This window comes from Photinus pyralis, unplaced genomic scaffold (genome assembly GCF_008802855.1).
Source record: "Photinus pyralis isolate 1611_PpyrPB1 unplaced genomic scaffold, Ppyr1.3 Ppyr1.4_LG7, whole genome shotgun sequence".
NCBI classification, from domain to species: domain Eukaryota; kingdom Metazoa; phylum Arthropoda; class Insecta; order Coleoptera; family Lampyridae; genus Photinus; species Photinus pyralis.
Window position 1 is genome coordinate 34,572,785 of NW_022170738.1, and position 12,983 is coordinate 34,585,767.

General features: G+C 36.9%; 1 protein-coding gene across 1 annotated transcript; it reads right to left on the reverse strand.

The window, feature by feature from the left end:
* Positions 1-3,494: 3,494 nt before the first annotated feature.
* LOC116177147 lies at positions 3,495-4,359 on the reverse strand. Its single transcript, XM_031496030.1, has 3 exons — positions 4,209-4,359; positions 4,013-4,155; positions 3,495-3,961 (listed from the first exon to the last, which is right to left on the reverse strand). The coding sequence occupies exons 2-3, from the start codon at positions 4,148-4,150 to the stop codon at positions 3,815-3,817; spliced, it is 285 nt and encodes a 94-aa protein (XP_031351890.1). The 5' UTR covers positions 4,151-4,155; positions 4,209-4,359; the 3' UTR covers positions 3,495-3,814.
* Positions 4,360-12,983: the final 8,624 nt, after the last annotated feature.

Genomic DNA, 12,983 nt, shown 5'->3' on the forward strand with positions numbered 1-12,983 from the left:
GTGTCGGACGAGTTGCATTTACAGCCGATATCGAGAAAGCTTTCTTGCAAATCGCTATAGCAGAACGCGATCGTAATTCTCACAGTTTTTTGTGGTATAGCGTTCCTATTGATGACGTCAATAATCTTCCACGAATATCAAAATACCGAATGAAACGTGTAACGTTTGGGATTAAGTGCAGTCCCTTCTTGCTGGCGGTTACACTTAAGAAACTTTTACAATCGCAGCCGGAAAATCTAGCAGACACTTGCGAAATTCTGAGGTCTTCATTCTATGTGGATGACTTGGTAGTAGCAGTTGATAACGTAACTCAAGCCAAACGTATTTACCAAGAGTCTAAAGAAATTTTAGCTAAGGCTAATATGAATTTACGTAAGTGGAACAGCAATAACGTTTCGCTCAGAAAATTGATGAAATGCGAGGAAAACGTTAATGCCAAGAAAGTACTTGGAATTTTATGGTACCATATCGATGACGAGTTAGCAGTAGATATAACTTCAATTTTAAATGAAATCGATAATAAATCTATAACGAAACGTGGGGTGCTACAAATAGTATCGAAAATTTATGATCCACTTGGCTTTATGAGTCCCTTTTTGGTAAGAGCAAAGATATTGCTCCAAGAAATTTGGAAACTTAAGGTCGACTGGGATTCAACCACACCTGATAATATCACCAATGAATGGTTGAGATGGTGTTTTGAACTGAAATCTTTGAAACATTTTTCGTTTACCAGATGTGCACTCGAAGACAGAAACTCCGAAGTTTCACTTCACATTTTTGCGGACGCGAGCCCAAAGGCGTATGGAGCAGTGGCGTATCTCAGAGTAGTTAACGAAAACGAAGTCGAATGTAACTTTATCATGTCTAAGGGTAGAGTAGCTCCAATTGACAAAAAGGGAGATAAGAGCTTAACGTTACCAAAACTGGAACTCACCGCGGCAGTCTGTGCAACTCGACTTCAGAAATTTATACTTGAAAATATTGACGTTAAATTTCATTCCTGCACTTTGTGGACAGATTCGAAAATAACGATATATTGGATCATGGGCAAAGCTGACAGGTGGAAACCGTATGTTCGCAGTCGTGTAACTGAAATTAAGAAGAACTCAGTTGGAGTATGGCGCCATTGTCCAGGGGCAGAGAATCCAGCAGATTTACTAACGAGGGGTGTAACATCTAAAGGTCTTATGACATCGGAAGTTTGGAAACATGGACCTAATTGGCTGAAATTTAAACCAGAAGAATGGCCTGAAGAAGATATCGCGATAGGATCTGAAGCATCTGTTTTGCTAGTACAAGGAGAAGAAGTAATCCAGAATAACGAACCAATCTTCAAACTTGAGAGATTTAGTAGTTTGGAGAAAATCTTTCGCATTACCGCTTATGTTAAAAGATATTACCATAATCTAAGAAATAAAAAGAACAAAAGAACTGGAAGCTTGAAGGCTCAAGAGTTAAAGGAGGCTGAAAGATATTGGATAAAGGTAACTCAAGGACAGCATTTTTCAAGTGAAATAGCTGACCTAAGGCGAGGTAAAAAAATTGAACCCTCTTCTCGAGTTTTAACGCTAAGTCCCTTTCTTGATGAAGACGATATAATGAGATTAGGAGGCCGTTTACAGGAAAGCTCCTTACCGTACCAAACGAAATATCCTGTGGTGTTACCTAAAACGTCATTTCTAACGGATAAACTTATTTCGAACTCTCATGTTTCCACAATGCATGGTGGAGTAAACGTGACGATGGTACATATAAGAAAACGATTTTGGATTTTACAATGCAGGCAAAGAGTAAAATCTATACTGAGCAAATGCATAATTTGCAAGAGATTACGAGCAAAACCTGGCAATGAACCTTTTGCACCCTTACCAAGAAGTAGGGTGTCTTCAGCAGAACCATTTAAGGTAACGGGCCTAGATTTCGCTGGACCTCTATACATTATCAACGAATCGAGGCGGCAAAAGGCTTACATCATGCTGTTAACGTGTGCTGTGGTACGTGCCGTACATCTTGAAATAGTTCCTAATCTAACAGCAGAGAGCTGTATTAACGCATTTAGACGGTTCATTTCAAGAAGGGGAGTTCCGGATATCATTTATTCAGACAACGCGAAAACATTTAAGAGAACAGCTTTAGAATTGAAAGAATTATACAAAATAATTTGCACCGATAAATTTCAAAATTTTGTCACAGGACGTTGCATTGAATGGAGATTTATTGTGGAGCGCGCCGCGTGGTGGGGCGGATTTTGGGAACGAATGGTCAAAACTGTAAAAGATGCTCTAAAATTGTCACTTGGAAAGAAATCCCTTGATTGTGACGAACTACAAACCATCATTTCAGAAATTGAAGCTACGGTGAATATGAGACCGCTTACCTACTTGGATGATCAGCCCGAAAATTTAATGTTTTTGACACCAGCACATTTCCTTTTGGGTAGTAACGAATGTGGATTTCATATCAACAACAACCATCCGATATTAAAAGAAACCAAATTTGCAAAAATGGAAAAATCGTAACAAGTTAACGCAGAAAGTTTTGGAAGGTTTGGTCAAATAACTATTTGCACAATCACGATGTTCCATAATCAACATCAGTTCAGTCTAAGAAGATAGAAGTTGGAATGTGCTTTGCTACATTGACGTAACGTACCAAGACTACTTTGGAAGTTAGTCCGAATAATGAAGTTATTCATGGACGTGATGGAAGAGTTAGAGCCTGTGAAGTGAAAACTGCCGACCAGACCGTTTTGAGACGGCCCATTTCAACTTACTATTTCCCTTGGAAATCACTGGGGCCGGGGAGGATGTGGAAAACCCGTGAATATCAAGGGTAGCAAAAAAGAAGTAGGCGGAAAAATAGGAAGATCGAGAATTATTGATATTAGCGTAGTAACGTATATGTACCTACGTATTTGTTTTGAATCGTTTAATTCATTGATAAATAAAGCACTATTAAAAATCCGTTTTTACCAATTGTCGATGCTTTTTTTCATACATATTAGTGTAATTATTTCCGAGTGTTCAGTATTCATTACGTAACTGATTTAATGCTTAATTTCGAGCGAGAGACCAACAATTTTGTATAGTGGAAGTTCAATGGACCGGAACTTTGAGTAAGGTTTGTACCTACATATTAGTGTAATTATTTCCGAGTGTTCAGTATTCATTACGTAACTGATTTAATGCTTAATTTCGAGCGAGAGACCAACAATTTTGTATAGTGGAAGTTCAATGGACCGGAACTTTGAGTAAGGTTTGTACCTACTCCAAAGGGTGCTCCTTTTGACACCCTTCTTCGGTCACTATCTATAATTAATGTGATTTCATTGTGAAGGTGATCGAGTGAATTTAGAAAGTCCAATAAAAATATTTCAAATGCTGTATGGCCATCATATGCATTTATTAACAAATGTATTGCCTCATAAGTTTACGAGTAAGAGAAAGTGACGACGCGAGATGAATGCTGAATCAATTAGATAAACTTTCACGTTTTACTAAATAACACACATTTTTATTCATAAACGATCCTTTATGTACAAAAAAACGAAAAAACAGTGTTGGCACCTCTAGTGGAAGAATTACAGTTTAGCTAAGTCCCATCACTACACATTTCTATATGTGCACGGAAAGATATGAAAGGGATAGGGTACTGAGATACAGATGCGAACAGGCGAAGGTGCATGCAATGAGGTAGAGGAAAATACAGACACAAATTCCCGCGGAAAAATAACTTAGCCTTACATTCAAAAACTACAACTACACTTTCTTCTCAAATTTTCTTAACAACTAACGTCATCGATTAAAAGTTATCAATGCTGTCGACCGATTACGTCTAATCGAGCTTGCAGATCATTGACGACCTCCGCGGGAAGTTGGTCGCCTAAAATTGGCAAAAGCTCGATTCGTTGACCGCCTGGGATATTTTCGTAAGCCCCAAGTTCAATGCCTTCTTCCACCTAAAATCGTTTGGTTCAGAATGCAAGCTTGCCGCCCTTCTTCTCGCTTACCTTTTGTATTTGTGCATCCTTTGGGATCAACTGTGAGTTTTGGGCCTGACGAATTGCTTCGTTCGTGTAAGCTCCACCTTCCCTTTGCGGATAAGCCGCGGCAATTGCAACGAGTCCAAAAATAATGAAAACCCGCATCGTAACTGAAAAGCCGGCGATGATTGCACTTACAAACAAAACAAATCGCACTTCTTACCTTTCTAACCAAACGACACTACTAATGTTAATCTTTCGGGTTTAACAAATTTCTTCTTATATAAGATTTCTCCTTCTCATGTCCCCTTCTGTTGATATTCCAAAGTGGACTTCGAGAGCATGTGAAGATGACCTGAATTAATGCTGTTCCTTAGGAGGTTTTATTGTTAGGTATTAGCGTAATTGCATTAGAATTGGTGATTCTATGTATCATACGTAATACCTATCGTTAGTGGCACATTAGCTTTGTTTTTAGACGAATTGCGTAGATTTGGATAATAATGAAAGTGCAAAAAGTAAGTCACGACTTTAAAGAAAGTGGTGAGGGCATTCCTACGCGACTTACTTTTACCGATTGTGTCACCTGTGAACTTGGATGGAAATATGCTAAACCTATACAACAATTAACGTGCCCAAGAAGTTTCATTTTACTTTTATTTAGGTGTTGGTTAAGACTTTATGGTGATGATTATTAGTGTAAATTGACTCAAAAGAAAGTATTTTGGGAGTAATAACTTTTGTTCTCGTAAACTTTTACTAGATTCCCGCAAAGATGAACATCCTAAATTTCCCAGATTTATGCAAAATTGCGAACTTTCTATCGGCTTCGTAGTAAAAGGTATCGAGGCCAACACACGATAATTGCAACTATGACTGATTTGTCTTAATGTTTATTTAATTCCATTTCATTTTCATCAACATCTGCAGGTCTTCGTCTTATCAAGTTTCATTTTGCGAATGATCGAGGCCAGTTTAGCGGAAGGTTATCGGTAACACAAAGGTCAATTTATTTCAAAAATAAAGGCTTTCTACTAACACGATCGCTACTTCTTATGATAGCTTTTACTGAACTATCACCTTCTTCTGCACTAAATTCCAAATGATAATATCGTTGTATTGACGGTAACATTTCAGTTGACCTAAAGAAGGCAGCTAATCGCACTTGACCATCTTTATCAGTTAGGATTTCACTCATTCAGGTGTGACTTGTTGAACGACTTCACGTTTTCCTAGTGGACCCATAGATTATTTTGCTATAAATCAACACTGATTCATAAATCGGCAAGGTTTCTGACGCACTGCAGCAAAGTAGCTATTGCAGAGATCCTTGTTCGTCTCTCAAACTAGTTACTGGATTTGTCGATCTGAAATTTTGGTAATGACACCTTATCTGGTTCATTCGTCTCTTTGGACTGTTCATATTCTTTCGATTCTTTAAAATCTTTCATTATCTAATATTCTAATTCTTAGAATTTTTCTCATCTAATTTCATATCCTTAATTTTTTTCAATTCTTTAGATGCTTAAGGTTCTTCGGATTCTTTCATTTCTTGTATGCTTAGAATTAATTTTTTAGGCCCGCCAGGTTCATAGGCTTCTTCAAATTCCTCCTATTTGGATTCTTCGAATTCTTCAGTGACGTGGGAAGTGAATAACGGAAGGGGGGGGGGGCAAAAATCATGGAGTCCGAAAGGTCTCTCCCATGCAAAATTGTACTTATACGCATTAATGCAAAGCAGTGGTTTTTTAAGTGACCCTGAAACCTGTTTACTTAATCAATCAAATAATGTATTTTTGAAAGAAGTTCCGAAAAAAAATTTAAAAAAGTGTCGGAGGATGTCTGTAGTTATATGAAACTGAGCAACTCGGAGATACCTGCCTCGAACGAGAAAATCATAGCCATAGATCATTAATACTTTACTCTCGACTTTACTTAAAAAATAATGAAGAACTAGAACATACAAAAGTTACAAAAATGTTGTTCCTATTTATAGCACTATTGAGCATTTGCAAAGAAAAGCTAGTATAAAAAATTAAATATATCCAAAAATTTTCCGCCTTTCCGCAGTTTTTCTGGCAAATTCTTTCAATATACCCTATACTTCTACACTTTTTGTAATTTCTGCATGCACATACAGTAGAAGATGTGTTCGTCGCTTTTGAGTGATTTATCTACTCATTCTTAGAGGGGACGCGGCTCCCCTTGTGTATAAACTGACGGGGCGGCTCGCTTCCTCTGACCCATATGATATTTCCGACGTCGCTGCTACCTAGTCCTGAAAACAATGAGGGAGCACAATAATAACGGCCAAACAGGGTCAGCATTTATAAGTGTCTTGAGTAAGTGGCGTACAAGTTGCAAAATTTTTGTAATTTTGGAGAAGCATTGAACAATTTTTGACTAAAGAGGGTACAAACCCAATAATGTGTTCGTCGAAGAATTGCCTTATACGTTCCAACATGATAAAATGATGGTTTTAAATTATCTTAGGGACCCCCTAAGCCGACATTGCAATTTTGACTTACCTTATACTAACGGATACAATTAATTTAACTTGGGAAAGTACAGGTGAAGAAATGTTGGTTAGAGGACCGCCATTCACGTAATTCTAAGACACAAGAGCTGCAGTCCACACGAGATAAAGGAAAGGAGCAACGTGTATTACAGCGAAGAATCGGAACTGTATGAGGACTCTCTTCACGGAAGTAAATTGTTAATCGTATATACAGGCAGATCATAATGATAATGTACTTTCACATTTTACAAAGTAATATATAAAAGCATAACCACTTGTACATTATAAAATATTGGTGCACGCTACGTCTTTAATAAATAAATAACAGCATTTTATACATAAGGAATAACAAATTGTGACGCCACATTCAAAAATTGATGGTCAGTACAAGAAAGAATAAACTGATTACTACGTGCAATTGCACTTTCAAAACAGAACAAACAAAATAAACATTGTGAAACCGGGTACGCCTGCAATTATCTTCGTTGCGAAAAACCCTCTCCCCCAGCATCTGCGTAAAACGATGGTTGCATATACAGAGCCTTGTGTATGTTTCCCATAGTCCATTCCTTAAATTGAAAGGGGTGTTGCCTAACCGTAGGGGTATGGTTAAATGAATTTGACTTACGTTCCGCCAGGATTGAAGAGATTTCCGTATTGGATTCACACAAATGCAACTTTCCTGATGTCAAAGTGTGCATTTGTTGATAATAGCGTAAATGCTGTCAAAGTCCTTCAACTTAAGCACGGTTTGAATCAAGTAATGCAAACGTAGAATATTTTATTTTGTGCGAATATAACTTCTCTATTTAACGAAATCAATTTACTGTCGCTCAAGTTTACTATATAAAACCACACATATGGCCCTAACACGAAATAATGCCACGATTAAAGTGCCATGTATTTCCCAATACGATCAAAACAATGCACTTATTGCGATTAATTTAATTTGCTTTGCTCCTTATTCGGTCGTCCGCATTTTATTTAAAGACGTCGTACTTTGTATTGGTCACATAAAACATTACACCGCCCCACTTGAAATTCTAATCTAGTATTAATGCAGCAATTAACCCTTGCTTCCGTGAAGTTGCGACTAACTTTATTAAAATGTTTTCTGCAGCCGCGGGAATTTAAGTAGTCATGTTAACTGATTTGTGACTTCACCAGCTTTTTAGGTCAGTTGGCCAGTTGGCACAGGTCATTAATTGAGCGGAAAATTTAACCACCATGTAGCGATATTTTCTTATCGATTGATATCCCTGATCGAAATTGCGCCTTCTAGGTATTTATTTTGTAATCCACTAGTATAGATGTAAGTTAATTTCTGCAGTAGAGTTCTCCTTCACCTTAGTTCTTTATTTTCGCTGTTTAGCTTTCTTATTACAATAGTTCTTTATTTCGCCGACGGTGGTCATGCAGTTTCTTTCCGCGCACACTCTTTGCCAAAAACGACATTGAACCATTACTTGCAAAAGAACGTACACGCCATTATTGTTACTCCACATTTTTGTCTACCTGTAAAGGGACATATGTGAAATTTTTCTCTTGTTATGTCGCTGCCGCATTTCCGGTCCTAAGGCCGTTTTCGGTTTACGCATTACCTTTTGACTTTTGAATTTCTTCATTATTACCTACTTAATTGTTGCTTTCAACATCGATATTCCTGAGTGGAAACAGCAGAATTTTGGATTTTCTCAATACTGCACGAGGAATTGGGGAGTTCCACCGCCATTTTATCAATCCAAGCACGCTAGATGAGTTTCTACCGTACCGGCAGAATCCCACCGCCATTTCAACGAAACCAAACATGTGCTTATACCAACATTACCTGTGGCCTACTGGTTACCTACACTTCAAGATAATTCCTATTACTGCAAGTATTAAGGAAACACATTTGGAGATTAACAATCTTGGAAATTACTCCGACATATCTGATTATTACAATTCCTGTGTCGCTACGAAGAAAATACTGATCGAGACCCGATGTTGTTGACGATTACTTTTGTGACTCCGAGAATTCATTTCTGTTTGATTACATTGTATCCTTCAGATTAGCTGTGTTATACCGATATTAGCTACCGTTACTTTTATTTATAAATTAGTTTTTGAAGTTACCGAGACTCCGTCCGAAGCCGATATCTACGATTTTTTAATGACGTTACTTGTTTCACTTCGAAGAATTTGCTCATCAACGAAACATTACTGAACATCCTTCTACAATTAAACTATTCGACAACACATTTGCGAGAAGATACATTGAGACCTGACAATAACCAATAGGTCAGTAAACAATAAATCCTTCAAACGATAAATAAGTGATTCGAAATTCTCACGCTGCTTGCTTCGGATTCGGATTTTCCCCACTTTCGATACGCTGTTTAGGAGATCGGATTGGAAATTGAGGCCTCACCGATAGATACGTCTCGTTTAGGTATACCTTCTATTTCCCCTTTGACCTGACTCTCTTCTGAAACTCAGTTTTATATAGATCCTGAATTAAAGTTTGGACCTCACCGAAACATATACCTCCTATTTTCATTTTGACAGTACCTACCTACTCTCTTTCGACAATTCGTTTTCAAGATATTCGGATTTAAAGTTTTGACTACGAATAGATACGTCTCGCCCCATTGTAGATTGGAACATAACTTTCCAACGTTTTTAAATGAAATCTTCAAATAAGTAACGAGTTTTACATATTTTGATCTTTTTATGGTGACTAGGTCATCCTTGGAATTAAAAGAAGTAGATATATTTAACCTCTCGACCAAAAAACTTTGTCTGGGCTTTTGGCTCCTGTATAAGTCATGAAATCGTGCTCAAAATAGGAAGTACACATCAAATTTGGAAACGGTTAAGCTTTTTTTCCCATAACCACGGACGGGACAAACGGATGGCCGGATCAGACTGACATGACAAAATTAGGTCGCAACGTCGCAATAGGTTAGAACGATATCTACAATGTGGGAATGTTCGCCTTACTGGAAGATTGTAAGGGGTAACTGCAACATTTTAATTCTAACTTTAATTTAAACATTACAAACCCATAAAACGTTTATCTATCCAACAAATCCGCTATAAATAATGCTCAACAGTACAGGTATGACAAATTTGCGCAGATTAGCCCGATTTTATTTACATAATACCCCACAATTACACAATAAAAACATGAAATTCAAATAAAACCCATGAGTCAATTCATTATATATACGACCATTGAATAAAAACACTATATTTTTTATTCAATGATACGACCAACTTTTAATTACACACATCTCAAGGAAAATTTTAAACAAACATTACCAATAATGTAAGTAGAAAAATTAAAAAAATAGTATAATTAGTGCTTAATTGTGCGCAATAAATGCATGATTATACGATCAATAGGTGCTTTAGAAATCCCAGATTATCGGTAGAGGAGGGGGGGGGCTGTTAATTGACAGATCATGAAAGACATCTTTCCAAATCACTAAATGTCTGTGTATGCATAATCTAATTTTTAACACGTGCGGTTTCTTCTCTAGGGAGTACCAATTTTTGCTCCTTGCTTGCTTTCCAATCTGGAATAAGCAAGTTTGAATTGTGACGGTTGTCTTTGGTCTGACAGTAATAGACCCCGGTATGAGTGGTTCAATCAAAATCTAATCCGGCCTAATAGTAAAACAATTTTAAAAAAGTTTTTGCTCTAATAGCCCAGGCAAATTAGTGCTCTAGCCCCTAAAAATTGCTCGAGAGCTGGAAAGCGTTTTAGCCCCTTTAAGGGGTCCTGAATAACGGGTATATGAGTTTGCGACGGTTTCTAGGTTGTGCGTCAGATTTGAGAGCCTAAAGAGCGCAAATTTTTTGCACTTTTTTGAACATTTCACTTATAACTCGAAACTCGTACTTATCCTACAGAAAATTATACTCTGAAAACGAAGCAGGAAACGGAAGCCGTGTGACAAGAGGCCGTGAGGAAGTACCGAAATTCAACTTCAAGGAACTCTACATTGTCTCTAGAGTCTGAATTTCACGCACTGTTTCACGTCTTTCCACAGTAGAAGCAGAGTTTGAGTTCAGACGAAGTTTCCTGCGTTGGACTGCCTTAGCGGAAATTTGGCGCTAAGGACTCTTTCGATTAAAATTCATATCTCAGCACTGGAGTGAGCGAATTGCAAATTTAAAACAGCATCTGATTCACAATTACAGTATCTACAAGTTTTATCCTGTGATATTTTTCAATCGGTGCAGTCCATTTCGACCTACAGGCGTTAGAATTTGAGGGTTGTCAACTTTTGAGCTAAGTTTGTATAAAAATCGGACGATTGTGACTGAAAGCATAATTTAATGCTCTTTAGAAAAGAAGAGAGTAAAATTTTCTGTAGGATAAGTACTTTTCGAGTTATAAGTGAAATGTTCAAAAAAGTGCAAAAAATGTGCGCTTTTTAGGCTCTCAAATCTGACGCACAACCTAGAAACCGTCGCAAACTCATAAGTATACCCGTTATTCAGGACCCCTTAAAGGGGTTAAAACGATTTCCAAGTCTCGAGCAATTTTTAGGGGCTAGACCCCTTTTTAGCACTGATATTCCTGGGGTATAAGGGGAGTAACTTTAACGCATTTTCCATGCATTTACTTTACTAGAAGCATCTTATGGTTAAAATTGTCAAAGAAATTACATTAATTGTCAAGGTGTTCATGAGTCAGAGCTATAAGCTACGGATTTAAAAAAGAACGAAGTATTATATCGAACACGAACACTGTGGATAAACAGACGGAGAAAGTGTACATAATAGCGCCTTCCAACATGAGTTGAAAAAACAGAGATTAATGCAAAAAATTAAAAATTGAAATTGAACGCATTTGCCAACCTGCTATCCGGATAAAAAATGTTATTCGAAGAGATGTTTTCCAAAGTAATAACGAACGAAATGTCGAAGGAATTTGACCATTTCCTCTTTAGTACGGATTTGTGAAGACGATTTTTATATAAACTGTTCGAAAATCTCAATATAATTATATACGGAAACCAAATACTCTTAATCCAAAGAATCTTAATTTAGTAAATAATTTAAATATTGGCGTGCACTGAAAAACATTTGAAAAAGATGAAAGTAGGTCAGATTGGTTGCATATCGTAAGGGGTATTTGATATTATACAGGGTGTCCATTATGTATCGAATAGAGTACATATAGTATATATCTCGGTAAATATCGACTGTAAATGAATAATGAAAAACAATTGAATTTTGTTAAATATCAATGCACACTTACATTGGGCTCATTTGATAGAGATTTCTTTTCTCTTTTCAATGACGTTAGCACCCGTGTAGAAGAAATTAATTTTTATTTCAAGTTTTTTGCGATAGATTATGCCACTGCCTTGCAGTTTGCAGTTAATGGTGACCATTTTGAACATTCATTACGATGAAAACCATTTTACTGCTAATTTCGCTTTGTCTTCAAGGTTTAATAAGGAACGTGCATGTTCATTCGTTTTATTTTGATGTATGATATCTGGATTAATGTTATTGATCTAATTGTAATTAATTTTTTTGGAAAATCTTCTTGAATTAGGGTACTTACGGAATTATATCATCAAAAAAAGAAAAAAATCTCTGTCAAATGAGCCTAATGAAAAGGTGTACTGATATTTTAAAAAATTCAAATTTTTTTCGTTACTCATTTGTTTTCTGAAATAAAAACAACTGAATGCTGCCATTATTGTGGGAAATAGAATGTTAAACAACTTTCATATAGAAACATGTTGTATACCGACGTTCTACATTTACCGAGATATATACTAGATTCCATACATAATGGACACCCTATATTTCAAGGAGATTTGTATGTTCGCGTTAAAATTTACGCACAGTAGGTATATTCAATGCTTTTGAAAAATCCTATGATCGTTCTGCGTAGCCACCGAAACATGATGGTATACCCAGAACGGGCACCAGAGAGACCAATTTGAGATGGGCCTTTGAATGGGCCCGATCCCCCGTTTATAGTTCTCTTGGCGCCTAGTCTCTTTGTGGATTGAATATATATATCTATATCACAACATAAGGGTGAAGAAAAAGGGGAACATTAGGTCGCAGATGGGCCAAAATTTGGGGAAACTCAGAACCGCATGCTGAATTTTAGAAATCGATTGCGATAATTCCGTCGGATTTCACTCAACGGTCGGATATAAGTACCTAATCTAATACAACCTTATTTGTCCTTCTACAAGTGCAATGGAAATAAAAACGGACTCGTCATAAACAAAAATGTATTCTAGTTGATGCCAAATCCATTCTTTTCGAGGCCATATTGAAGATTCTGGGCACCATCTGTGTTTAAAATTGGTACCAGTGATGTTCCTGCGAAATGGATATCAAATTGCGAGTAAATTATTTAAATTGGTGGGTTGAAACGACGGCAATTTAGGTAAAATTTTGTACTCTTTTTATTTTCGGGATAAAGTATCACATCTTTCATTTATGGCGTAATTACTA

Bases quoted from the DNA above. Each gene is read 5' to 3' on its own strand.
- LOC116177147 (XM_031496030.1), bottom strand. From the start codon at position 4,150: ATGCGGGTTTTCATTATTTTTGGACTCGTTGCAATTGCCGCGGCTTAT. The intron at 3,962-4,012 runs GTAAGCGAGAAG...AAACGATTTTAG, and splicing joins AGGATGCACAAATACAAAAG to GTGGAAGAAGGCATTGAACT.